This window comes from Podarcis pityusensis, assembly GCF_964106645.2.
Source record: "Podarcis pityusensis genome assembly, chromosome: 5".
NCBI lineage: Eukaryota > Metazoa > Chordata > Lepidosauria > Squamata > Lacertidae > Podarcis > Podarcis pityusensis.
In genome coordinates this window covers 15,329,129-15,356,781 of record NC_138032.1, presented here as the reverse complement: position 1 = coordinate 15,356,781, position 27,653 = coordinate 15,329,129, and the positions used below count along the sequence as shown (strand labels likewise).

The window sequence follows — 27,653 nt, the reverse complement described above, 5'->3', positions numbered from 1 at the left end:
GTAATCTTATACAGACTGCTGATATCCTTGGAAGAGTTCTGTTTGCAAATTCAGCACTGCTTACTACACACATTGCCAGCTTACCCTTTGCCAGCCTGCTAATATGTGAGTGATTTCAATATAATTAGCAGCATAAATTCATTAAAAATACTATCTATTTCACACACACTTCCCAAACCTGCATCAAGCTCACTGAAAGCTTGCTAGAATTAAAAGGTTTACAGTGTTTTGGGAACTGCATCTTCTTAGACTCTGGTAGACCTCCTCAACGCAAGCCTCGGGTGACCTTCATAAAAGAAAACATAGTCTCAAGGCTAACGTTTTCAAAATAATAATAATAATAATAATAATAATAATAATAATAAATTTTATTTATACCCCGCCCTCTCCAGTCAAGGCCGGGCTCAGAGCGGCTTACAAGCAATAATAAAAACAAGTTGAATGATTACAACTTAAAAACAAAATTAAAATACAACATTAAAATATTGAAACATTAAAATATTAAAATGTAGCCTCATCGCAGGAGGAGAAGGAAAGGAAAAAAGAAAGAGAGGGAGGGAATTGAATTGGCTCCAAGCCAAAGGCTAGGCAGAACAACTCTGTCTTACAGGCCCTGCGGAAAGAAATCAGATCCTGCAGGGCCCTGGTCTCATGAGGCAGAGCGTTCCACCAGGCCGGAGCCAGTGTTGAAAAGGCCCTGGCTCTGGTTGAAGCCAATCTAACTTCCTTAGGGCCCAGGACCACTAGGGTGTTGCTATTTATGGACCTTGAGGCTCTCCGTGGGGCATACTGGGAGAGGCGGTCCCGTAGGTACGAGGGTCCTAGGCCGTGAAGGGCTTTAAAGGTCAAAAGCAGCACCTTAAATCTGACCCTGTACTCTACAGGGTTTGAAAAGCACTGGGTGAATATGCTCCCATGGCAGAGACCCCGTGAGGAGCCTCGCTGCAGCATTCTGCACCCGCTGGAGTTTCTGGGTCAGCTTCAAGGGCAGTAGAGAGAAATGTGGGGCAAGTCTCACTGGGGGAGAAGGAGGGGACACCTGGAGGGTAAACAAAGTTTCAAGAGGAGACTGGTATACAAGTGTTTATGCTAGAAGTCTCCAAGCCAAGATGGGTCAACTTGAGTGCTTGGACTTAGGGAATGGCATTGATATAGTGAACATCACAAAAACCTGGTGGAATGGAGAGAACCAGTGGGACATGGTTATCTTTGGATATAAATGCTACAGGAAGGACAGATAAGGGCAGACCAGAGGTGGTGTCTCTGCACCTCAAAGACAGCACTGAATCCAGCAAGCTAGAAATCTCAAAATAGGCAGACTCCACCACAGATCCATTGTGGGTGGCGATACTGGGCCCCCAAAACAATTTAGTACTGGGGACGTGCTATCAAAATGCTCAAGCAGACCTTGAGATGATGAATGAAATCAAGGAAGTCTCTAAAAGAGGAGACATTGCAATAATGTATAGAATGGCTACATATGTGTACCAGTCATGACAAAGAGGTAATATTTCTAGATGCCCTTAATGACTGTGCACTATAACAGCTGGTGTTGGAATTGACCAGAGAGGTGGTGACCCTGGACTTAATATTGAGTGGCACCCAGGACCTGGTAAGCGTTGTTAAGCGAACTGGGAGCAGTGCTTATAGTGCTCTTAAATATACATGCAAATGGTCAGTTGCTTAGAAGGCTCATCTTTTGTTCTTGTGACCTTTAGTAAGGTAATGTGTACCTCCCTTAAAAGCTGAAATGTGGGTATTGTTGCCACTGGTGTCTGCAAATAAGTTTGACCTAGTACAAACCAATTCTGTGGGGCATGGTCAGTCACTTTTGGAGCGTGTGGTGAGAATGGACTGGGGAAGCTGATCAGACACAATTAAGATCACATATGCCACTGCTTGGTGATCATTTGCATGTGTGGGGCCGTACATTTTTCAGCCAGTGTGTTCGCTTGCATCACCATCAGTTAAGAGGCTCTGTAACCATGGATGGGCCTGGTCAGATGTTACTTCACACATATGTATCCATAGGGCCACTCCACTTGGAGGATTTTCCTGTGGTTGAATCAGACCTATAAGTTACCCAGGAGGAAAAATGAAAAGAAGGGAGGATGCTTGCTGAGCCAGATACACAGAGAAATTAGAATGTGCTGCTCCTTCTTGCAGTGCAACTCTGTAACTCATTCCTCAGATTAGCTCCCATACCCAAGGGCTGGAAAACTGTCAATGCAACACTAGGTTGTGGTTTTTTTAAGCAATCAAGGCGGATGGGTAGGAATCCAAGAAATTAGACCAGCTAGCTTAACATGTGTTCCACGAAAAGTGATGGAATGCGCTCTTAAAGATAAAAACACTAAGCATATAGAGGAAGAAGTCTTGCTGAAGAAGAATCAGCATAGCTTCCACAAAGGAAAGTTATGTCTAATTTTTCAAAGTTCTTTGTGAGTGTCAGTTAGTCCAAGAGTATCAATAAGCAGCAGACATTTGGAACTTTTGACTTTCAAGGAGCTTGATACAGTCCCTTATGAAAGACCCTTAAGCAAGCTTAGGAATCACTGGATAAGAGGAGATGCCTTCTTATGGACCATAAGGTAAGCAAGGAGAAGCAGAAAGTAGGAATAAATAGATAGTTCTCTTGTGGAGGCGTGTAGAAAGTAAGATTCTGGTGCTTTTTAACCTATTCATAAATGATCTGGAGTTAGGAGTGAGCAGTGAGGTGGCCAATTTTGCTGATGACATAAAACTGGTAAAATAAAAAGAGGGCTATGAGGAGCTCCAAAAGAATATTTCCAAACTAGCCGAGTTGGCATTAAAACGGCAAATATAGTTCAATGTAAGCAAGCATAAAGTGATACACAATAGAGCAAAAAATCCTAAATTCACATATATACTAAAGGGCTCTAAACTGGAGGTGACTGACCAGAAAAGAGAACTTGGGGTTGTAGTGCAAAGGTTGGTGCAAATGTTGTCCAATTGTGCAGCAGCTGTGAAAAAGGTGAACTGCATGTTTGGCACCATTCATACAGTCAGTATCATAATATTCATACAGTCAGTATCATAATATTGCATCTAAGATGCAACTGCACTTGGGATACAGTTCTGTATTAAAAATAATATTGCAGAGCTGGGGCATAGGAAGCTGCCTTCTACTGAATCAGACCATTGGTCCATCTAGCTCAATACTGTCTACTCTGACTGGCAGCTGCTCTCCAGGGTTTCAGGCAAGGGGCATTTCCAGCCCCCCATGGAGATGCTGGGGATTGAAACTGGTGCAAAAATTACACACAATGTCGAGAATATGAATATAGGTTTTCCCATCCTCTCACAACGCAAGAAATCATGATTATCCAATGAAGCTGAATACTGGGAAATTCAGGAAGTACTTCTTCACGTAGTAAACAGTTAAACTATGGAATCTGCTGCCACCAACTATAGTGATGGGTCCCAACTTGGATAGCTTTAAAATGCAGTTAGGCAAATTCATGGATAAGGCTATCAATGGCTACTAGCCATGATGGCTATATCTCCAGTACACTAGTTCCTGAGGAACACACGGGTGCAAAGTGCTGTTGGGACTTAGAACCTCTTGTGGCTTTTCCAAAGCATCTAGTTGGCCACTATGAGAACAGGATGCTGGACTAAATGGGCCCTTAATGTGAACCAGAAGGGCACTTACGTTCTATAAACCTTCAGAGTGGATGTAGCGTGGGACCTATTACATGATACTTGAGCTACAAGCATTGTTTGGCTTGCATCAAAGTCAGTCTTGGCTGGTCCATTTAACAGGTTCCCAGATTCATCAGACAGGTGTGCAAGAGGGACGCTGAGCCCTACTGTATGGCTTGATTCTTCTACTCGGGAGGAGCGCCATGAATTACTACGACTTCAGTTCAAAGTGTCTGAATTTTTTTCACCATTTAAGGCTGCAATCCTATATCCTTACCCAGGATTAAGTGCCACAGAATTTGTTGCTAATGCCACAGCTCCCTTCTTGCCGTTCTCTCTTTGCCCAATCTGACCACCTCCCAGAATGCTGACATGGTATTCAGCGGCGGAGCTAACTGCTAGGGCACCCGGAGTGGCGCATATGCCGTGCACCTGGGGGCAGCACGATCCGCCCAAGAGGGCAGCGCAATTGCAATGTGGTGGTGCAATCCTCCTAGTGGAGGTCTCATTGTGGTGTGGCAATGTGATTCTCCCGGCAGGGATCCAATCGTGGCGCGGTGGTGTGATCCGCCCAGGGTGGATTTTGTCGTCCCCCTCTGGGACACCTGGGGTGACCGCCCCTGCCGCCCCCTTCCTATGCCCCTGATGTAGAAATTACAACTCCTCCTCATTCATGTTAATGCTCACTCACCCACAGTGAGCAGGAGGCAGGCAACAATAGCAAGTAGTATGAGAAGGCACAGGCCTCAGCCAAATGTCCAGTGATGCCAACCAAAGGCTATAACCTCTTCTGGGTTTCATATGCGTATGTGAGATCATGGCCTAAATCCTGAGAACATGCCTTTTAAGCAGTAGCAGTGGAAGCCTCTCAGGCACCTGGGGCAGCATGCCCAGGGGCAGGGTGCTCTGAGGAAGGGGCAGGGTGTGCCACGGGGCCTCATCTGCCCTACAGCTGGGGGGGAGGCAGCGGGCGGACAGTGCAGCGTCTGCGGCTGGTGCCCATTGTGTGGTGCTCAGGGGGTGGGGTGGCGATCTGCCCAGGGGGCATTTGTCACCCCCCTCAGAGATGACACCCAGGACGGACCGCCCCCCCAATGCCCCCCTTCCTATGCCCCTGCCTTTAAGTGTGTGGGTTCCTGGATCTAGGAATTCGGTAGATCATCTAATGTAGACAGGGTTGCACTCCATCTGAAGGAACAACGCTCTAGGATCCAGCAGTGGCAGCGGAGGCACAAGTGGTTTTCACCACTAGGAGTGTCTTCTGTCATTTTTGGCTTGTGTACGAGTTACAGCTATTCTTGGACAAAGGATAGCATGGCAACAGAGACCCATGCATTGGTAACCTCAAAGTTGGGTTACTTTAGCACACTGTAGAACTGCAGGGAGCTGACTTCAGGCACCAGACCCATCAGCAGACAAATCCTGTGTTACAAAAATGTCTGCAAATGAGACGTGAAGGCTGGCATCGTTAACTCTGCCACACAGGAATCCTATGCTGATGACTGCAGGGCCTGAAGACAATCAGGTCACGTATCCACAGCAGTGCCCAGAGGAGGAAGGACTGCTGGGAGGAGTGCAGAGGCATTTGCAGCAGCACAACAAGACATCTTCATCTGCCCCAACTGCAACAAAACATGTCTCTCCCATATTAATCTCTACAGCCACAGCAGACGCTGTGTAACATTCCAACAGTTTGACTTCACCCTGAAAGGCACACTCCTTCATTGTCTCTTGAGACAGACAGATGACAACCAAGTGCTTCAAGTATTTTGAAGTTGTGACACTTCCTTTGTGGCTATGTTTAGAAACCTATTATGATTAAATCACTGTGGAAGCTTTACTTAAGGTCTGCATAGATTATTTTTATAGTAAAATAAATGTAGAAAATAACCATTCTTAATTTTCCATTACAGTGGTACCTCTGGTTACGAACAGGATCGGTTCCAGAGGCCCGTTCGCAACATGAAAAGAGCGCAACCTGAAGCGCCATATCTGCACAGGTGCGCGATGCAATCTGGTGCTTGTGCGCATGCGCGAAGCGCGATTTAGCGCTAGTGCGCATGCGCGAGTGGCGAAACCCGGAAGTAACCCTTTCCAGTACTTCTGGGTCACCGCGGAAAGAAACCTGAAAGAACATAACATGAAGCAAATGTAACATGAGGTATGACTGTATTAGGTTTGAAAATGCACCATTAATTTCCCCCTACACACAACAAATTTCTCATAGACCATGTAGGATAGATAAGGAGAAAAGTTGGGCAACAATATCTTGTTAAATAACTGAAATCACACCACTGGTGGGTGGCAGTGCTGCTTCTTTGTGATGTCATTGCTGCCATAGAAACCATGTGTGCACACAAGTGAAAATGACATCTGGCAGCAGAAGAGCATGGAAAGTTGAGAGAGGAGGCAACATCTTCAGTCTGGCAGGGTCACCAAAGCAGCTGAGCTGAGAAAGAACACCCACTACGGTCCTAGGTGCAATTCCAGTTATAAACTTCAAAGGATGTCTCAAGAAGTTGACTGGTTACACAGCCAAGCAGGCGTGTGTAAGGTAGACCTCTACAATCCTGATGGAGGGAAGGACCAGGAGCGAAAAGTGATCTGTTTTGTTGATGTCTCCAGCCTGAACATAAAAAACACAGACGATACAGGCAAAGATGCTGCTGGCCAGTCTAAAGGCAATGAAACTGCCACAGGACTTGATCTGGGGAAAATGCAGGACAAAGAGGTAATTGTAATAAAGGATAGTGAGACACCAGAACAGTCTAAGACTGAAGGAGCAGTCTGTCTGTTCAAACAAGGTTCAACTGAAGAACTGAATGTTGTGTCCTGGCTCTTTGACGACCTGCAGAAATATGCATGTGGATTCCAACATGCACTGACTCCTTCTACTGCCCCTCGTCAACAAAAGCCATCAGCTGCTGACAAGATGTCCCAGAACAACAACAACACAGCTTTCAAGTCTGCTGAAGGTCAGAAAGGACCTGCAGATGAAGTAGCAAGCACTGTTCAAAAGTTGTGCTCCTTGGTTATGCAAATGGCAAGTAAAGAGATCTCTGAAAATCTGGAAGATGCTGCCAATAAATGTATACGCCAGGCAATTTATGCTACCAAAGATGGGAAAGCCCTCAATCCTGGTTCTGTAAGTAAAGTTGCATCCAAGATGGTGAACGAGGTGATGGAAAATGCCCAGGATCCTGGTGTTAAATCATCTCAAGAACAGGTTACGGGCAAGAAGGAAGAGGGCAAAGGAAGTCCCAAGAAAACCTCTCTCTTTTATGGTGAGGTATGCTCCAACCAAAGTGAATCCATGCCAGAATGTGATGACGGAAAGCCAACGTCACATGCTCATTTGATACATCCAAGGAAACAGTCAGGTCGCAATGACTGTGGTTCTTTTAACAAAGGGCTAATGGTTTATGCAAATAAAAATGCTAAGGATATGACATTCTCATTTGTGAATGCCACAAAGATTCACAAGAGTAGGCAACCACTTCCAGCTTGTGTGATTTTGAAAAGAGTGTTTCTCAAACACACAAAGGATGTCATATCAGACTTAATTGACTCTACTATGAAAAATCTACATAATGTCACTGGGGTCCTCATGACAGACTCTGACTTTGTTACCACAGTGAAGAAAAATCTCTTCAATGCAGGGACCCAGAAGTCAACGGAGATTTTAGAAGCAATGGTACTAAGAATGTACAACGCTTTGATGTCGGAAACTAAGGAGAAAGGGCATAGTCTTGTATACTCTTTATTGAAGACAGGATGTTCGTTAGATCCTAATGCTCCAAATATGCATTTCGCATCTTTGAAAGGTGGATTACACACGAGGGAGAAAGTAAAGCAAGATCCAGCTCAGTCTGCAGCTCAGAAAGTAGGTGAGACAATAATTAAGGATGGAATCAGCATGCTGCGATCAAAAACAGGATGCAAAGGTCCAGACAGGGGGTGCCATGACAAGAGACCAGAAAAAAGTAGCTCCACAACTGAGTTTCTAGCAAAAGACCTCATTTTGACAGCTTTAATGTTGATACAGCAGCACCTGCTAACTCAATACAAGGACCCATGTCATGACTCAAACACATCTTCATTTGGGTTCTGTGAAAAGGGAGGCAAACATGGTTCCAAATCTCATGGTTGCAAGGGTGATCCACAACAGCAAGATTACCAGAGGGGAGAAATACAAAGTGCTCTCCTATCAATCATCCAGAAGGTCCTTCAAGAGGCTGGTTTCAACGTGGATGAGTGCGAAATAAGCACCAAGAATTGCAAACCAAGCTCGTATGATGATAGGTCTAGCAGAAAATCCTCAACCAAACACTGCAATCCAGAAATGGATTCTGAAAACATGGACCAAATAAACAAGAAATTCATTGATCAGCTGATGGAATCTGTGATGAAGCTGTGTATGTACATGACTAAAAGCCCTGATTTTGTTGTTGAAGATTACTCTGATGATCAAGCTACATACTTTACCGCAAGAAACAAAGGTGTATCAAGTCCAGATTCGATGGCATCCCAGAAACCTCCACAACCTACTAATATTGGAAAGCCACTTGTGCCCGCTGGTTCTGAGGTGATAGTAAACAACCAGTGTGCCAATACCAGCTCACAGAACAAAGAGCTCCAGGCTATCCTCCAATGGATGGCGGCCTCTCACTTCCAAGTGCCCAATCTCACATTCATGAATGAGAATGATGAGGAACTGAAGAAGCTTCCTCAATTGGCTGACAAAGCAGCCAAGAAGGGTGCGAGTGTGGGGGATATTTTGCAGGAGGTAATGAAGTATTTCGAAAAACAACAGGTTGATGCCGCTGTGGGAAACATGCCTCGTGGCGGACTTCTTGACTGGTTGCTTGCTAATCTGTAGACAAGTGCCAACACCTCCCTCTCATTAATTCCACCCAGCGAAGTGCCATCTTAATTACCAGATGGAATAACAATACAGCTCATTTTCCATAGACAACAGTTCATCAAATTCCACAGGCTGTCACACTAGCTGGGCAAAATCATCAATAAAAAAAATACAAATGTCAACTGTCATTGATTTGTTTATTAATTCATATGTAGATACTATCTATGAGATGGAAAGGAATACGAAAGCTAGAGGTTGTTTTATTGGAGATTGTTACCAGTGTAGTCGATAGACCATTTGAGTGGTTTTGCCTTTTGACATCTGTTTTTTACTATTAGGGAGATTCTTTCTGAATTCAAGACTGATCACAGATTCTTTCCCTCTACTTTCCCTTCCACTTCAATAGACGTCGAAAAGCATTTAAAGTTAGGTAAAAAGGTTTATGTTGCTGAACAGTACTCCTTGTACTTCAGGTTTCCACTTTCTGTCAAGCAAAACCCATGAAGTTTAACAGTTTTGTTAGTAAGATGAAGAAAATTGGTTGGGTTTTGATTTAGCAGTGTTCAGTTTCTCCAGCTACACTATCCATAATTTCACATTGGAATTGACTAGTTAAGCAAAGATAGGAGGGTAAATATTTTGGTCCACAAAAAGGATCACTGATTTACATATTCTGAATCTGCAAAGCTTCTCCCACACCCCTGCTATTTCTAAAGATGTAGCTTTTTGTAAAACTGGTAGTCACTCACAGGCTACAAAAGCCCTATTTTCAAAAGCTATTGTAACTGATTCTGCTGAACCTATGACCATGCTTATATAAACATGGAAGAAAAAGAGGCATTTTAACTGTAAGAATGATCAGATGACTCAGGACTTACAATAAAATGTAAACTTGACATCTGTCTTTGGAATGGGATTCACCAAGGCTGCATATCGTGTGAGATTTCTACACATAACAGTATCTGATGCAGATGCCTTCATGCTGCTATTACCCAAACTCTGCACATTCCACTCCCAATGTCTCTGCCACTGCTCCCAAGCCTGAATGTGCAACCTTGTTAGACTACATATTTGTTTCATTGTCCTTTTAACACCACTCTGATCTGCTCAAAGGGAAATTAGAGAAGGTGTAGAAATAATACTTTACTGATTGCACCTGGTTCTTTTTGTACTAAAGTATTTCTGTTGATGAATTTTTTTCATATTTCATATTTTTTCTCACACATATATACATACATATACAATGGTACCTCTGATTACGGATTTAATTCATTTCGGGGTGCCATGCACACCCTGAAAAATCCGTAACTAGAGGCACTGCTTCTGCGCACGCGTGCAGAGCACTTCTGCGCATGCGGCGAAACCCGGAAGTATACACTTTTGGGTTTGCCGCAGTCATAATCCAAAGTAACCTGGAGGTTACGCAACATGAGGTACCACTGTATACATACTGCTTTTTTTCTAAAAAAATGTTTAGGGGTACTTTCATTTTGACTCAAGAAAATGACCATTCTATAGTTCAAATCGGAGGAAATGAGTACAGTAAATGGACAAAAGTACAAAGATTCATAAAATGTTTAGGGGTATGCGTACCCCTGCATCCCCCCAGAAAAAAGCACTGTATATGTGAGTGTGTGTGACATGAGGCCCATTAACTGCAGCGGAACTCATGGCTGTATCCAACTAAGCTATATTCAGAGCAAACCCATTGCAATTAATGGATCTACGTTAGCCATCTACATTATTTTCAGTGGGTCTACTCTAAGCAGGATTAGCATTAACTGTGACCCTCAGTTTCAAGTAAGTGTGTTTAGGATCATCGTTTATGCAGAAATAAATTCAGTTATCAATTTGAGCCGACATACGGAACTGCCATGTTAAAAGCTTATAAAACTTTATTATTCTTCATAGTGAATGCTTTATTTCTTTCAAAGGGTCTTTGGCATTAATATGCACTGGTTAAGTCTGATCTTGTACATCAATTCTGGGAGCAATATTGCATTACTGCAAAATTATTTAGCCATTAGGCTTAAAGTCATTCCAGTGGCGTAGCGTGGGGGGTGCCAAGGGTGCCAGCCGCACCGGGCGCAACATCGGGGGGGGGCGCGAATCCAGAGGGAAGGGACAAGTTCCTTCCTCCGCCGGGCTCCCCGCAGCCACCGCCAGCCTTGCGCCCTAGCGCGCGTGCGCCCCCCGCCGCCGCTGCGGCTGCGCTCCACTCACTGCTCGCAGGAGGAGCAGCCGCTGCAGCAGCGCTGACGCCGCCACCGACGCCTGGCCGGCACGGGCAGCCTCCGCACCCCGACGCGCCGCCGGGCCTCGCCACGCCCTGCGCTCCCCAAAAACCTCCGAGAGGAAGCCGGTGGGCGGGCAAGGCCCGGCTAAGCCTCTCGCCAGCGGGTTAAGGGGCTTTCGGTTTTAAAAGGATTAGCTTGGGAAGGGGCGGGGGGGCTGCTCGCCGGCAAGCGCCTGCTCCGCGTTTCCAAAGGCGCTCGCCATCCGAGGGAGACGGAGCGCTTGCAAGGAACGGGCTCCGTGGAGCAGGTTAGGAAGAGATCCCTTCCCTGGCAGGCCACCGGCTTCGCCAGCTGTTTCCCATTCACGATCAGGAGGAACTTCAGGCTGCTTTCAGCTTTGGTAGAGGGAATCTAAGCAAGGGGATGGAGCCGGTGCCCTGAGGAAAGGCGGCAGCATTGGGTTTGTTTTTAGTTTAGAGAAAAGGCAAGCAAGAGGCGACAGGAGAGAAGCCTGCAAAACTAAGGCATGGCAAGGAGAGAGTGGACAGAGAGGAAAGTTTTTATCCCTCTCTCTGTACAATATAACTCGTGGGCATCCAGTGAAGCTGAACGTTGGAACAGTGGCGTAGCGTGGGGGGTGCCAAGGGTGCCGGCCACACCGGGTGCAACATGGGGGGGGGGGCGCGCTCGCACTCGGGTGCTAAAATCCACGGGTTAGGGGGCGCAAATTACTTGCCTTGCCCCGGGTGCTGACAACCCACGCTACGCCACTGAGTCATTCTACATTGTCATCTTAAAAAAGCATCTACATCTACCTCTTTGGGAAAATCTATCAAAATGTACCAACCTACAGTACAACTTTTTTCTAACAGGTTAAAGAGGGTAAGAGGTCATTGAAATTTAAGCGACACATGTTTTAGATACATGCTTCTTGGGATCAAGAATGCGTTACTGCTAACATAGACTGGCCATGTAATATGGCAAAATACTAATGTCGCTGTAGCAGTTCAAAGTTTTAAGATAAAGATATAGATAACAGTTGAATGAGTGGCCCTATAGTGGCTGTGGTTCAACAGTCATCTTGCTCTGTGAGAAGGAGAAAGATGGAACACCCTGGAGAATTGACATCATCCAACTCTCGGTGTTTCAGCTGGGGAGACCTCTCCCACTCCCAACTACCACTACAGTGGTACCTCGGATTAAGTACTTAATTCGTTCTGGAGGTCCGTACTTAACCTGAAACTGTTCTTAACTTGAAGTACCACTTTAGCTAATGAGGCCTCCTGCTGCTGCCGCGCCGCTGCTGCACGATTTCTGTTCTCATCCTGAAGCAAAGTTCTTAACCCGAGGTACTATATCTGGGTTAGCGGAGTCTGTAACCTGAAGCGTCTGTAACCTGAAGCATATGTAACCCGAAGTACCACTGTACAGAGAAACTCAAGAAGCACCTTGCCCTGAAGGTAAATGGGATCTAGCATTCACAGGTTTCTACACGCCCCCTACCCCATAGCTTGTCTCCGCTGTTGTTGTTTTTAAATTTTATTTATCTTACAGTTTTAATACTTTTATATAAACCCCTTTGCAAGGTCCACTTGAAAAGCAGTATATAAATAATGCAGCATTAGATACAAAGAGAAGAACAGCATGCCGACCACTCACAATGGATCTGGAAATGGATACACACACACATGCTCACACAACCCACGTGAGCTCACCTGAGTAGCCGCAGACTGACAGGGAAACGAAGAGGACGACGACACAACAGGAATGTCAGACTGGACAGCCGCCACAGTGGTAGCAGGTGTAAAAATCAGCTGTGGAAGGTAGCAAAAAAGAAAATTGAGACACACACTGTACCATGAATGCACACAAACAAACAAAAGCTTAGATAGAAAATTCTCTCAGGTTTTTGTTTTTTTAAAAAAGGTGCAAAGATTTGCTGCAGTATTCCAGAATAATGCAGCTTTCCAGCCTTTCACTAGGTAGCTCAGCCACAGGAGGGGTATAGCAGAGAACAGCACCAGGACTGCACGGAGTGGAAAGGCAGAGTTTTAACCCTTCTGACTCACCTGTGATGCTCCTGATGAAAATCCCTCCTTCCTCAGAAGCTGCTCTTTGCATCGGAACACAGAGAGGAAAGGGAGGCAAACAACTGATTTGCTCACGCTCTCCAAAATGAGGGAGAAAGCAGAACCAGCAGATCCCCGCATTAATTTATTTATGTGGAGTTGCAAAGTGATATCCAATTCCAAGGAGAGGCAGAGAGGCCAGTGAGATCACAAAGCCTTTTCAAGGGATGGCACATTAGGAATCAGCAGGCTTGACCGGGAATGGAAGAAGCACATGCAACAAGTCCACAAAAGCCATGACCAGAGGATGACAGAAGGAACTGTAAACTGGGCCATTGGTGTTGCATCTCCATATACATCTGAGACATGACTGGTGAGGAGCTGCAGGCAACATCTCTAAAATCCCACAGGTGAAAAAACACAAACTCGGGGATGTCTACAGCAAGAGATGGTGTGCTCCCTTCAGAAATATTTCCCACTATCCTAAGTCTAGCAAGAAAAGTAGCATAGTTATTTTAATTACAGGCCTGAACCAGATAATCCCCTAACAAAACAAGCAAACAAAAAACAAAACACTTGCTGACCCCACAGATCATCTTTGCCAACTCTTTGTTCCTTCAAATGAATTATTCTAGTCATGCCTCACAACATACTTCATCAGAGAGATTGATTTAACAAAAACAGAACAGCGTATTTCCCCCCGTTAATGCTTAAAATCATTCTCAAAGAGAATCATCAGAAGAAGAAATCAAAAAGGCTCAACAGCACTAACTTTTTTTTAAACAGTTCTTTGCCAATGATTTTACACATCATTTTCAAAGGTTTCCAATTCATACTCATAAAAGTCTTTCACTCATAAGGAACTGGGTTTAAAGATAAACAATCATGGAACCGGCCCTGGTGGATGAACATCCTGGCCTGATGCTACTTAAGAAACAGCTTACTCCATTTAGTATCTAAGAAAAAGTTATACAGAGGAAGTGGATCAGGGGTATTCCTGCCCATGCAACAGTATGATATCACACAATGTGGAGGGCTAGCCAAAAGTTATTCCCTTAATATACTCCAACTGTTCTATGGCACTTTCTTCTATATAGAACAGGGGTGCAGAACATATGGCCCAGCACAAGTCCCAATCTGGCACATGAGGCTATTTCCCCAAGCCATTTCCATCTGCTACACAGCTCACATCACATGTGCAATCAAGTGTGGGTAAGCAGCAGCATAGCTGCAAAAGAACAAACGGGATCCCCAGTTTTTCCTTGACAAGCGGGGCATGTTGTCTTAACTATGGATTTGCTTAACCATCATTTGTTGGGTTACCCTACACCAGATGTTCACCAAGCTACAGAGGAAGAGCAACTGGAAAACAAAACTGCTGCCAGGGCTAAGTGACTCTCACTTGTGTCCGTCCTGAAAAAGCCCTACTATAAACACCAGACCACATATACTTTGCAAGCAGAGGGAGTAATTTAAAAGGCCCATTCTTCTACTTTAACAATATCTAAGAACATAAGAAGAGCCTCCTGGATAAGTCAATGGCTCATCTAGTCCAGCATCGTGTTCCACAGCGGCCAACCAGACGCCTGTGGGAAACCCACCAGAAGGATTCAAGCACAAAGACACTCTCCCCTCCTGCTGTTTCCAGCTACTGGTATTCAGAAGCACTGCTGCCTCCAACTGCGGCAGCAGAGAATAGCCATCTTAGCTAGTAACCACTGATTGCCCTCTCCCCTCCATGAATTTGTCGAATCCTCTTATGTTGGAGGTCATCACTGCCTACCTGTGGGAGCGAGTTCTACAGTCTATCTATGTGTCACATGAACAAGTATTTTCTTTTATATCTCCTGAACCTTCCAACACTAAGCTTCATTGGACGTCCATGAATTCTAGTATCTGAAAAAATGTGCATGCAAACGAAAGCGCATACCAATAAAAAACTTAGTTGGTCTCTAAGGTGCTACTGGAAGGAATTTTTTTGTTCCGACTATGGCAGACCAACACGGCTACCTACCTGTAACATGAATTCTAGTGTTAGGGGAAGGGGGAGGGGGGAAATTCTGTATCCACTTTCTCTACACCATGAATAATTTTATAAACTCCATCATGTCACCTCTCACTTGTCTTTTCTCTAAACTTAAAAATACCAAACACTGCAACCTTTCTTCATAGAGGAGTTGTTTCACCCACTTGATCATTTTGGCTGCCCTTTTCTGAACCTTTTCCAACTCTACAATATCCTTTTTAAGGAAATGCATGCAGGGCTGTTATGTCAAAACCACCAATTATCCGGTACCCACAGAAATGTTCTTGAGATTTCAGCAGGATTCTGCTGGATTCTACAAAACTTAAGTGCTAAATTACAGTCACTGCTGGAAACTCAGAAGGGACAAGGAACCATTAGCCACGAAACAGAAAAGAACAACTAAACCTTAGCAACCATTCAAATAATAATAATAAAATATAAACTAGCAAGACTTACCATTTGGGCTCGGAGGTACATCTGAGCCTGGCTTGCAGTCAAAGTAGGAGAGGTGCTCCCCAGAAGCATGGTCTGTTGGGTAAGACTGCTGCTACTACTGTTGGAGGTCTGTGAACGGCTTATTAGCTGCGCGGGTGTAGGAGAAGGAGAAAGATTAATCTATGGAAGCAAAAATATTGTTTTATTAACTACCTTCATTCCACAATTTCAAAAAGAGCCCCACAGAAAACAGCGGAACTTGCTTCCAAGTAAACATGTGCAGGGTCGCCAGGCAATATATTGGACTTGCAGTTGTATTCTGCAGCACAGAATCTAGGTTTGTAAAAAAGTTTATGTCATCTTTCAAAGTTGCATCCTTAAGCACCTGTTTGTTCATCAGGAAGATCATTGCGCAAAGCCATAAATTTTTAACTATTGCTAACACGTTAAGAAAAATGTTTAAGTTTAAATATGTAACTTAAGCAGACACCAATTCTGATACTGCAGATCTCGCATTTATCTTCTGATATACTTGATCATAAGGAGGTGTTTCATTTTTATACTAGAGTTTAAAATTATGATTGCAATAAAATGTTCAGCCACATTGCAGAAGATCTGCCTTTTTAGATTTGCCATTTTACTTTTTCCAAATTGCAATTAAAATGTCCAGAATAAGGCTTAATTGAGCCCACACTAAACTCAATGTGTTACTAGTAACTGACGTTATCCACCTGTAAAAGTCATGGACACTTATGCTCAAACATTATTATTGATTAAGCCTTTAATTGGTATTCTGAAAAAATTTCCTGTTTTAAGAGATCTGGCAAAATCCACACAAGTACAATCCATGAACATTAAGTTACTCTTGCGAAACACAATGTCAGGGGGTCACCATAGAGCTTCTTTAATGGCAAATTTATATTTACGTGTCTGTTATTGTTTTTCAAACTATTAACGCACTGAGACTCTGTTGCGGACAATTTTTTAAATTGAAGCTTCTGCTCCTCCAGCTATTTGCATGTAAATGTGATCACACAGCTGCATTCCTAACTTTCTGAGAACCGACATGGTAACATAAGCTGGGTTAAAAGAAAGCACTTTGTTTCGCTACTTACCGATGTCTCCGACATACTTGACTGCTGAGTGACACTGCCATTGGGGGATGCGCACTGCCTCCCACCTGACAGGTTTGCCTAAATAGCAAGCACATCTGTCAAATGTGTCATTTACACTGCAATAAAAAGTATTTAAATAATGTTGAATATGATAAATTGAACATCTAGGCTCAATGGCATTTGCTAGGCAGTCCAATGCCCACATGAAACCCACAATGGTTTTCTCTGTGGCCTGCAGTCTCTTTAACCCTGCAGCCAACTCTCTACTTTTTAAGAGACTGCCAAGTGCCGGATCTGTTATTTTCACTGTGCTGTCTAGAGACCCCAATGAAAGCTTTAGTTTGATGATGGGGCAGGTCCTATTTAAAAGTCACACAAATTCAAAAGAGGATCTAGTTGTTATTAGATCAAACTTCAAGAGCACAAGACTCTTAATTTCAGGGTTGTAGGCTCGAGCCCCATGTTGGGCAAAAGATTCCTTCACTGCAGGGTTTGGACTAGATGACCCTCGTGGCCTCTTCCAATTACACAATTTGATGACTCTTACAATTTTGTGCAGGGCTACGCCCCATGGCAGCCATTTTGTGGGAGGAGCAACAACACTTCCAAATGCTCACAAAGGCCCAGAAAGGTTAGAGACCCATGATTCATGGGAATGCCACAACCAAGAATGTGGTACAAGGCTAAAACTGGCGCATTAAATATACATCTCTAATTAAAAACTGACCAGTCACATAGTTAAAATGATTTTGCAAATATTAATTTGATTATTTTGAAGTAGCTGCTGAACTAGCTTGGTCTTCTGCTCCAGATACCCTCTTTACAACATAAAATTGCAAAGGTGAAAAGTCTTTTTAAAAACATATCCCCTTGGACACAACAACATGGTATTGGTTGGCGGTATGATGATCTAGAAGGAGAGAACACTGTCCCTTTTCCCTAGCTGACCCTCATGCTGCCAGGTAAAATTGTGAACTGAAGCTCTCGCTGATGATTAAAAAACCTGGGGTAAAAAGAAAATCTGTCAAAAACTGTCATTAAGGCGAAAGCAGTATCCTGATAATGCATTTTGTGGCACTTTAAGCTTAATTCCCAGATGGTTGCTGTATTTTCTGTTTCAGTCTCACCTGTGGGACACTGGCCAGGCTCTGGAATTGGGTGCTACTTAAATGCTGTTGTTGCAAAGCAGCTGTTTGTAACATGAGATGCTGCTGCTGAGCTGCATACATCTGCTGAAGATACTGCGCTGCTGAGCTTGGCGGACGATGCAACGCCTGCTGAATAACCTGTGGATTTTAAAGTTACATCATCACTGGGACAGAAATAGAAAACGTGCTGATGCTAGCACATTAAACCATTCAAGAACCTGTGGCTGGTCAGATATACAGGATGCATTTAAAATTAACATATATCAACTCAACGGTGACCAGTAATACACTATGACTGCCATAGATTACTTTATGGATGTTACCGAAAAAGCAGATTTCTACTCCCACAAAAGGACTTCCCCTCCTTCTCCACTCCCTGTCCCCCCCCCCCACTTTGAAAGAGGCTTAGTTGACTGTCAGCTTCTGGAAGCCCCTTTCAAAGCATTATCTCGTGGACCACATTGAAAGGGGCTCTGCAAGTGTGGGGCAAAACCATCATCTGAGGTCTCACCCACCTGTCGAATCTGCAACAGGTTGGAGAAATAAAGATCTGGATTGCCAGCCAGACCCAGTTCCCCACCAGATATACAGAAATCACCATTGCTTGTCAGTGCTTTTGAATCCTCCATATTTTTATTACTATTATTGTCATCTACAAAATACCTGCACAGCATGTCGATCTGCACCACTATAGACAGATATCTGAGGTGGCTGAGTACGGGAAGGGGAGGATGTGGTGGTGATAGTAGTTGTGCATGTAGAACATGTTGTTGTGCTCGGTTCATTCTCCATAGCTGTGAAATTATTCTTCCACCTGGTAAGGAAAAACAAAAGAAGAACCAACGGCTCAATGTAAGCAACATCCTAGTGTTTGGAAACCAGAGAGGAACACAGAAGCTGGTGTGATTCGAATAAGAAAGTGTGCTGGGCATTGCCCTGGGAAATGCAAGTTCAAATCGTGGGTCATCCAAGAATGCAAGTTACAATCGCTCACTTGCAGCTCTACATTTGCAGAACAGGAAAATGGCTTGCCTCAAAAGACTACTGTGGCTATTACTTCAGGAAGGAAATCACACCCATTTGAAGACTGAGAGAGGGTGTTACCAGAGTAAGCTATTCAAACTAGTAATTACTGAGTAAGTTTATTTTAGAGTCATAATATTAAAGAAACAAAGTGAAGTTGCCTTATTAATTTGCACTGTACACCCAAAAAGTAACAAATAAAGAACTATTCCAGTTCTTCTGAGCCTAGACTACCTCAAAACCTATTTAAAAATCCAGAAGGGATTTGCACTTGATTGGGAATTCTAGATTCTCGCATGGTTCCAATTTCTGAAAATGGAGCATTTAAGAGCATTTTATTTGACCAAATTCATGCCTGCTGTCTTAAGAAATGCCTTTATGGAGCTCAGATGAAGTGATGCCACAGCAGTCTTGGATAGCCACTACAATAAGGTTGTTAATCTGCCCTTTATATCGGGATCCAAGATATCAATTCCTGAAACCTTTGCTAATTCATGGAAGCAGGCTTACTATGGCAGAAATGGTTTGCTTTTGTTTGTATGACGCTAACAGATCTGTGACACATAAAGAGGCGCTTTCTGCTCTGGCTGAAAGAAAGATTGGAAAAAGAGAGATAGACAATATTGCAATAAATTGCACTGGAGATTCAGAGGTCTAATGGAAGTTAAACTTAGTATGAGCTGGCAGATGATACTTAAGAATTCTTACTCCCTTTCTTTAAATCACTGATGCATAGCATTATGCAACTGTTGTATGCTGTATGTTATGATTTGCAGTTTGGCAAACTGTAATGAAATTGTTATGGCCTTTGGTTAATGCAATACACTCTTTGATATGGATTGACCTTTTTAAAAATCATAATGCCTTAGAGGGGAAAATATGACAAAGCAGATACTGTACTGTTATTAACTTGCATATGCTGGATGAATCACCCCATTGTAGTGCTGGATTTAGAGGAGACATTTAAATTTCTCCTTTCAGTCTAGTGCTATGATGGGGATGAGTGTGTGTGTGTGTGTGTGAGAGAGAGAGAGAGAGAGAGAGAGAGAGAAAGAGAATGTGTGTAGTGTGCCGTGAAATGGACAGTACCGTGTACTTGCATATATGGTGAATGCTGCTGGTGCTATATGTGTGGCAAGTATGTCTGTGTGCTGCATGAGTGCAAGAGCGCCTTTGGTGCTGGCACACCTATGCAATACACCATGTAAAAGAATATAGATCATTTAACACATAACTCAGCGACTAACTCAGATACACCTCAGAACGTACACCCAACCAGGAGCTCCAGTTAATCTCAGCTGACAGATGTGCCTGTATCATACGTGTATTCTAAACTACTTGTCTGATGTATCCATGCTACAGATTTAAGAATATACTTGAAAAGTAAGAGGTATAACACGAGCAGCAACCCTAACTGTTTATAAAAGGATACCAAGCAGCATGAGCCATTCACTTTGATGGGACCTGCTGGCTAGCATAGTCTATTAAATATAGCTGAAAATTCCGATTTCCAATTTATAAATTCCGACTCTGTCTAGAAAACACAATTTTCCAGTTTGCACTGGTATCTTATGCTTATCTAAGTCCTGTATACAGAAAAACAGAAAACTACAGAATTCCTACACTTTTATTAACATTTCAAATTTTATTCTACTAAGCCAAGAAAACCGTTTCTTACTAGTTATAAACATATACATTATATATTATTCTCTACACACCAACAACTACCAGTCTGCTCATTTCTTTAAAAATCTATACATTATCTTCTTGCATTAAGCATTAGCATATATGGAAACACTGGTCCAAGGTTGTTTATAAATTTGTCCTTCTTCCCAAGGAGCTCAGAAAGGTGTTCACCTCAGGACTGTCCTTTGAGGAAGGATGGGCAATACACTGTGGCCTTTTGAACCTGGATTTTGCGCATTTGTTTTTCCAGAGACTCTATAACCAAAGGCTGTAACTGAGTGAATGAGGCTAAACAAGCTGATGCTGAATCCGGATAAGATGGAAGTGATGCTTCTGGGTAATCTTACTGCTCTAAAAAGGGATGTGTTATGCCTGTGATAGATGGGCTGGTAGTCTCTCCATCTGACCATTTGGATCAGGACACAGTGGTGGTAATGGCCAGAAGTGTATTATCAGGCTCTGACTTGTTTTCAGAGCACTGTTTCACAATTTTGTTTTATGTGGGTTAGGGGTGAAGCTGACTCAGAAGCTACAGTTGGCTCAGGAGTTCTGTAGCATACCTTCTGATAAATATGGGAATGCAAGAAATATTGTATACAAGATGAAAACATCACCTTCAAAGAGTGGGACCATTTTTTCTGCAATTGTCTCAAGGCTGTGGAATGGTCTCCCTAACAAAGTCAAAAGCCGCTCTCCTCTCATTCTAGAGGGGATGCCCTAGTGGAATTTGGCTGCTGCTTGTTTGTACACAGCAATAATTATGTTTAATGGTGAATTAAACTTTTTGATGCATATTTGTTTTATTATTTTCCAAATACGGTTTTATCTTGTTTAACGTAACAAAACTTAACATTTGGATAGCACTCTCAAGTGTTCAAAGCACTCCACGTGCATAATTAAGTGCTAACCCATGCAAAAAAACAACAACAAACGCTGTCAGTATTATTATACCCCCCACATAGCAGGTGGGGTGGCCCAGATAAGAGCGGCTTCCCTAAGGCCACCTACTGCAAGTTCATGGAAAAGGCAAGAGTCAACTTAAGAGACTTCCTGTTTCGTAGCTCCGTCACGACACCAGCACCTCCCGCATGTCGCTTGGGATGATTGGGGGTGGGACGTGAATAATTTAAATAAATAAAAACGCACAGCCTGCAGAATCACAGAACTGGAAGGGACTCCGATACCTAGTCCAACCTCCTGCAATGCAATAATATTTTCCCCAAAGTGGGACCCGAACCCAAGACCCTTAGGTTCTACCGACTGAGCTATTCCAACAGCGGCAGCTTTTCCCCAGAGCAAGAGGGGCCGAGCTTGGTGCAATCCGCACCTGTTGGATTTCCACCTGCCAAGAGTTTTTCATCCATTTTGCAGAGGGGGAAGCCGCTCTGCCCTAACCACTAACACACGCCGCAGGAAAATGCGTAGACACGGATAGATATACAAATAGATGGATATAGAACCGAAGGGAGCACCAGCTTCCAGCCAGCCGGCAGGGCCCAGCCTCCCGCTCCCCTCCCGCCCTTCGGCTGGGCCAGGGCACTCCAGGGGTCGTCCAGTCGAGGCAGCCCTCGGTCTTCGCTGCCTGCCCTCAGAGCGAGGCAGCGCCAGGAGAAACCGGTGTCTGGGCCCAGGACCTTCCCCACTCCCTACCTGACAAAGCCCAAGGGGAGGCTGGGGCCGTCACCCGCGGGCCCCGGAGCCAGCAGTCGCCGCGCAGCAGCAGCAGCCCCTCAGCAGGCCTCTCCTTTCCCCGCGCACAGCGCCGCCCGCCCGCGAGAAGACGCGCCCGCTTGGCGTACGGACCCTTCACACCGCTTCCGCCATGTTCTCGCCTCCCTCACAGGGAGGTACCGCGCATGCGCCCTTCGGCCGGGAGGCCGGACTTGGCTCGCGCCAAAAGGTCGCGGCGTAGGGATGGGTCGCGCGAGGGTTCTTTCGGCGCCGCTTCGGCCGTCGCTTTTGAAGCGCAAGCCTCTCTGTGTAGACATATGCTGGGTATACAGTTGTGTAAGGCGGCGGTGCGGGTTGCGGGGAGGCAAAAGCATTCGGAGGTGTGTTTTTTTGTTTAGTTTAGGGAAAGGGATGTCTAACAGCGAACGCTGTACATGTCTACTCGGAGGTATGTCCTATTGATTTCAGGTAAGCGGGTGCAGGGTTGCAGTGTGCAAGGGTAAGTGGTAGAGGCTTTTAAAAACTAGTATGAGCTTGTGGACTGAGAAGAAGATGAAGACGACGAAAAAGAGTTTGGATTTGATATCCTGCTTTATAACTACCCGAAGGAGTCTCAAAGCGGCTAACAATCTCCTTTCCCTTCCTCCCCCACAACAAACACTCTGTGAGGTGAGTGGGGCTGAGAGACTTCAGAGAAGTGTGACTGGCCCAAGGTCACCCAGCTGCTGCATGTGGAGGAGCGGAGACGCGAACCTGGTTCCCCAGATTACAAGTCTACAAGCTCTTAACTACTACACCACACTGGCTTTTGCTCCCTTGCTCTAGACGGGGCTGCAATCCTGTACATACTTGCCTTGTGTGAAAGTCTCACTAAATAGGATTTGCTTCCGAGTAGACATGCATAAGAGAACACATAATATTAAAACTCGCAGCAGGCTAATGAAACGAACTGTGTGCCCTTGTACCCCTGCTTGTGAGTTTCCCTTGAGGCATCTGGCTGCCTAGTGTGGTTCATATATATATTCTAAGCATTAATTGAAATACTTTCATAATAGTCACATGTTTAGTTGGGCTAACTGAAAAGTCTATAATGCAGCAGATGCTCTTAATGTATGCAGTATGATCGCTGCTAGCTGCAAAAGCAGCTGAGATATTAAAAAACGGGTTGTCAATGATCTCAAATGTGCTACCTGTTCATGCAAAAGTCCTCAAGCTAAGGTAGGCTGAGCAGGTGTGGGAAGCCTTTGGTCTTTCAGATGTTGATGAACTACAACTCCCATCATCCCTGGCCATTGGTGTGTTGGAGACGTGTTGGAGCTGATGGGAGTTGCCCTTCAGTAACATCTGGAGGACCAAAGGGTGTCTACACCCAACTTGCAGCAATGTAACATAAGCTCCTTTTTGTGTGATTATCAAGTGCAATTCACTTCATGTTTTCTATTTTTTAATTTGTATTTGTTTATTAAATTTGTATACCGCCTTTCATCCAAAGATTATGTGGATGTCCACAATATAAAATGAAAACACAAAATTCATAAAATAAAAACCCATAACCCCCCCTCCCACAAACACATTTAAAAGGCCATAGAATATTAATCAGTCAAAGGAGTAAATCCCTATATTCAATGGGACTTACTACCAGGAAAATAGGAGTGCATTGTTAAATACTGTTTTGCTTCTTGTGATTTGAAGTGGGAATAATACGGGGCTCATTTGCTGGCATATTTTTTTTTCATCCAAAAAAAGGAAGTCCAAAGATTGAATGCTCAGAGCTTTCTACTGTAAACGAGCTCTAATAGTTCAGTTTCTCATTCATCCAAGGTGCACTGCTGACATTTCCAGTCCAGGTAAAGACAAATCCCTAATCCTCAAACAAGCCTAAACGCGTTTGTGCACATACTTGTAAATGTTTGTAACCCTGTTTGGTGTCCTCATGCATCGCAGCGTCATAAATCTCCTCCAAGCCGTAAAATCGGCGCAAGTGTAAGAACGCGCAGGCACCACAAAACACCTGGCACTTGCACAGCGCCGCCCGCCAGCTGCCTTTGGAAACTCCATTACCCAAAATTCTCCGCGGCGCAGGTATTCCCTACCACTCGGAAGTGTCCACCGGATGCTATGGCCGGTACCAACCTATAACGAGGCTCTGCGGAAGTTTTGGTTTCATATGGCGAGTGTCGGAGTTGAGGTCCGGCTCAGCAGCGTTTACCTGCCTTTTGCCCAGTATTTAATGCCCTTTGTGGGGTGGTACAACCCATTCGCTAGGCTGGGGTCGAGGCCAGGCCAGACAACGAGGAGCAGCAGCAGCCTGTCCCCAGTCTCTCAGCCTCTGGAAATGAATGGCATCCGTTTACGCACAGAACCTATCGGGGTGCCCCCTAGCGCGCAAGAGATGGCGTCGTCCCTCCCCCCCCCCCATAAGTCTTGAGAAATAGTTTATCCCACAATTCCTTCGGGTCGCTTCCGCTCGGGAAGCTCGGCGCGTTCTGGGAGGAGGGTGGGAAGTATGGAGTAGGAACGGAACCTTCTCCCTCGCGCACGCGCGCTGAGGCGGCTGGAGCCCAGCGAACGTTGGAGCGGCTCGAGGGAGGGAGCGGCGGCTGGCTGACGGGGGGCGGGCGGGAAAGGGAAGAGTTGTGAGGCGGCGGCGGCGGCGGCGGGTGCGCGCAGCTCGCTCGCTCCCTCCTCCCCTCCTCTTCTTTTTCTTTTTCTTCTCCTCCTCCCGCTCTTCCCCCTCATTTCTTCATCTGCCTTCCGCAGCTCCGGGGTGGGGCTGGCAGAGCCGGCGGGCGGGGCCGGGCAAGGCGAGGGGGCGATGCCGACTCAGCGCGAGAGCGGCAGCAACAGCGGCGGCGGGAACAGCATGTCTCTCCCGGGCCTGGGAGGAGGAGGCGGCTCCGGGGGTCTCGGTGGCCCCGGCGGGGACAGCGCCCACCAAGTCCGCGTCAAGGCTTTTTACAAGGGGTGAGTAATTGGCTTGGAGGAAAGCGGTGTGTGTGTGGGAGGGAAGATCGACGAGACTATAGACTGAGTAATGTGTGGGGCGGTGGGGGGGGGGTTAAGGCGTTATACTGGGGTTGTGGGGAGGATGAGGCGAATGGAGTGGCAGAGGCGCGCCGCCCTCCCTTACGACAAATCATTCAGTCACATAGATCAGCTGTCGGTTCAGGAGGGAAGCAGCTCTTGTTCCGCACACACAGTTTAATTCGTGGGGTTTTATTCGCACACGATGCAGGCGGAGCCCACTGGCTTCGGGGGAAGGAAAAGAAGAAAAGGTCGGACCTGACCTTCGCGAAGTTGCCAGTCATAGGTACCCTCCTGTTGAGAAGCACCATACAACCCAACTACAAGTTGCTTGGGGTGGAGGAAACGGGGAAAGAGGGTTGTCTCCCTGCTCTGCTTGGTGACATATGGCCGAGTGCGGTTGGACATTGAATGCTTCACCAAATTGGATGCTTGGTCCCCTGCGCAGCCTTGGATTTCCAGGTGTAGCTCTCATATCCAGAGCCAGTATAGCTAGTGATCGAGGACGAAGGGAGCTGTAATCCAGCAGCTTGGTTGGGGCGAGATCCAAGGTGGGGGAGCAGAGTCCTTTTCTTGTATTTTCAGAGAGTGCCGGAGTTGTACGTCCTGGTTTTGGGGATAGGGTAGAAATGGGCTACACACATGGTAGGCAAATCTTTCACAAGGTGGAGGATTCAGGGATTAAGATACCTGGGAAGGGAGTCTATAGGAATGGGAAATGGCCTGTGGCGTAAATTTCAAGTGTAGGGAATGAGATTCAGGTTGCTGCCAATGTGAGGGGGTTTGCACGCTTTTGACTTCTATCTGCTGGGTAGCTATGAGAGGTTGGGTGGCAGCACATTATCTAGGCATGGAAATTGTAGCGACAGTTATTATGGGATGGGCACTGGGGGTTTAATTACTGGGGGAAGAATGTCGGGAAAAGGTAAGATTTATTGCGCCTAGCATGGGGAGCAAATAATGATTCTACAGTAAGGTGATGTGTCTCATGTTCACTGCTCAGGATGCATCTGTGAGATACAAGAGAGTGCTGTATTGTTATGGGGGAGGGGAAACCATGAGTAGGAGGATTGCTCATAGGGTGAGAGAAGCATGCAGAGATCAGAATTCCAAAAATGAAGCACTGAAGCTGTGGGAGTGTAGAGCTTCATGAAAGTATTTAAGGAAGTGGATGGAATCTGTGCCATCTTTTGAAATAGAGGGGCAACTCAGAAAATACAGAAAACAAGGGGCATTTAGCAAATTTAGGAATATGGATCGAAGCTAGACTGTATAAGCTAAATTACCAGTAGTATGCATGGTGCAGTAAATTGTGGTTCTCTATTTATGCTTCATACCAGCTGAATGTGGATAGTTTGGATTTTTCTTGGTAGATGTGGCAGTGCATTATACAGTCTCCCCCCCCCCTCATTTTTGTTGTCTTTTTCTGTGTAGTCACTTGTCTGCAGTAAAATATATTGCACGTAAGTGATGCATGTCTTGGAAATGTGAGGGAAATCCATAGGTATTTCAATTTTTAAAGAAAAAAATCTGTCCTGCTCTTCACCCCATAGTTGCAGTGCAGATTACATCATTTCCAGGGCATATAATAGCAGACTAGTTTCACAGTTCAACAAGAACACAATTAAAATTCAACAATACAAAATGCATATAAAACTTAAGGTCTATTTTAAAGCTGGGTGAGCTTCAATCGGTTCTTTTGCTAGAGAATACTGATCAAAATTAATATAGATCTGAATAGGAGCTGGTTCTTGAAATTGAATTTTTGATATTTTCTTTGCTAGATTTCTGTTAGCGTATCTTGCAATGCCAATAGTAGAGGTACTGGTTCAGTAAAATAATGTAAGTTGCAGTGTATAAGAAAGACCACAGAATTGAGTTGTTGGACAAAGATTTAGTTCTGTGGGTGGTGTGTAACTACAGAGTACTTGGAGAACATGATTGCAGCATGCATGAAGCATTCTTCCCTGGTTTGGTTTGTTTCCCTTTCCCTGGCATCTAGAACTAAAGATAGAAAAGGAGGAATTTGCTTCTTTTGAATATGGTCAATTTTTGTATATTGCATTTTTGTATATATAATAACACGGAGTATTTAAGGACATTTTGGTTAGGTAGAAAGGATTCTAGTATTGATTTCACTTTCAATTTTTAGCCATTGTTCTCACAGCTGTGGAACAAAGGTGTGCATACCGCAGGGTTTGGGGATCTGTGGTTGGTTAAAGAGAAGTTGCTATCCCACTTTGGAATCATAGAATTGTAGAGTTGGAAGAGATCCCAAGGGTCATCTGGTCCAACTCCCTGCAATGCAAGAATCTTCGAGAATTGAGATAATTCTTGAATGTTTGACTTAATACTCAGAAGTATCAGTTATTGTGACACAAGGAGTTAAGATGATTTGCTGGCTAGATCTCACATGATGAGATTGTTTTTAAGAGGATTTTACTCTTGTCAGGGTTTTCAGAAGCTGATCAAGTAGACCAGCTTTACCCAACCTGATGCCTTCTAAGATGATGTTGGACTATCATCCCTGACAGTTGGCCAGCAACATCTAAAGGGGACTAGGTGAAGACTGAAACAGACCCTTCCAATTATGAACCCTTTGCATTACTCCTACTTTCAAATGATAGGGCCAGCTATACTTTCTCTTACCATGTAAGCAGTCCAAAACTGACTGTGGCCACATGCAAGT

The 27,653-nt window shown here is 44.8% G+C and overlaps 2 protein-coding genes and 1 pseudogene across 10 annotated transcripts in view; 2 read left to right on the top strand and 1 right to left on the bottom strand.

Moving 5' to 3' along the window:
• Positions 1-24,551, bottom strand: part of PHC3 (polyhomeotic homolog 3) — a 57,570-nt gene extending 33,019 nt beyond the window's left edge. For 2 of the 8 annotated variants that reach the window (XM_081007861.1, XM_081007866.1), the window contains exons 1-6: positions 21,920-22,066; positions 18,224-18,374; positions 17,540-17,698; positions 16,413-16,490; positions 15,319-15,477; positions 12,483-12,581 (exon numbers count right to left, since the gene is read on the bottom strand). In XM_081007861.1, the coding sequence (XP_080863987.1) occupies positions 12,483-12,581; positions 15,319-15,477; positions 16,413-16,490; positions 17,540-17,698; positions 18,224-18,352 (624 nt within the window). In that variant the 5' untranslated portion in view covers positions 18,353-18,374; positions 21,920-22,066. The other 6 variants (XM_081007863.1, XM_081007862.1, XM_081007864.1 and 3 more) reach the window with 6 other exon arrangements.
• On the top strand, positions 6,035-8,712 carry LOC308478335 (A-kinase anchor protein 4 pseudogene; annotated as a pseudogene). The gene has a single exon. The product of its transcript is annotated as an A-kinase anchor protein 4 pseudogene (transcript).
• A 42-nt stretch (positions 24,552-24,593) lies between the features above and the next one.
• Positions 24,594-27,653, top strand: part of PRKCI (protein kinase C iota) — a 32,755-nt gene continuing 29,695 nt past the window's right edge. Inside the window, exon 1 of the mRNA XM_081008112.1 lies at positions 24,594-24,904. Within this exon, the coding sequence (XP_080864238.1) occupies positions 24,756-24,904 (149 nt within the window). The 5' untranslated portion in view covers positions 24,594-24,755. The remainder of the gene's footprint in view (positions 24,905-27,653) is intronic.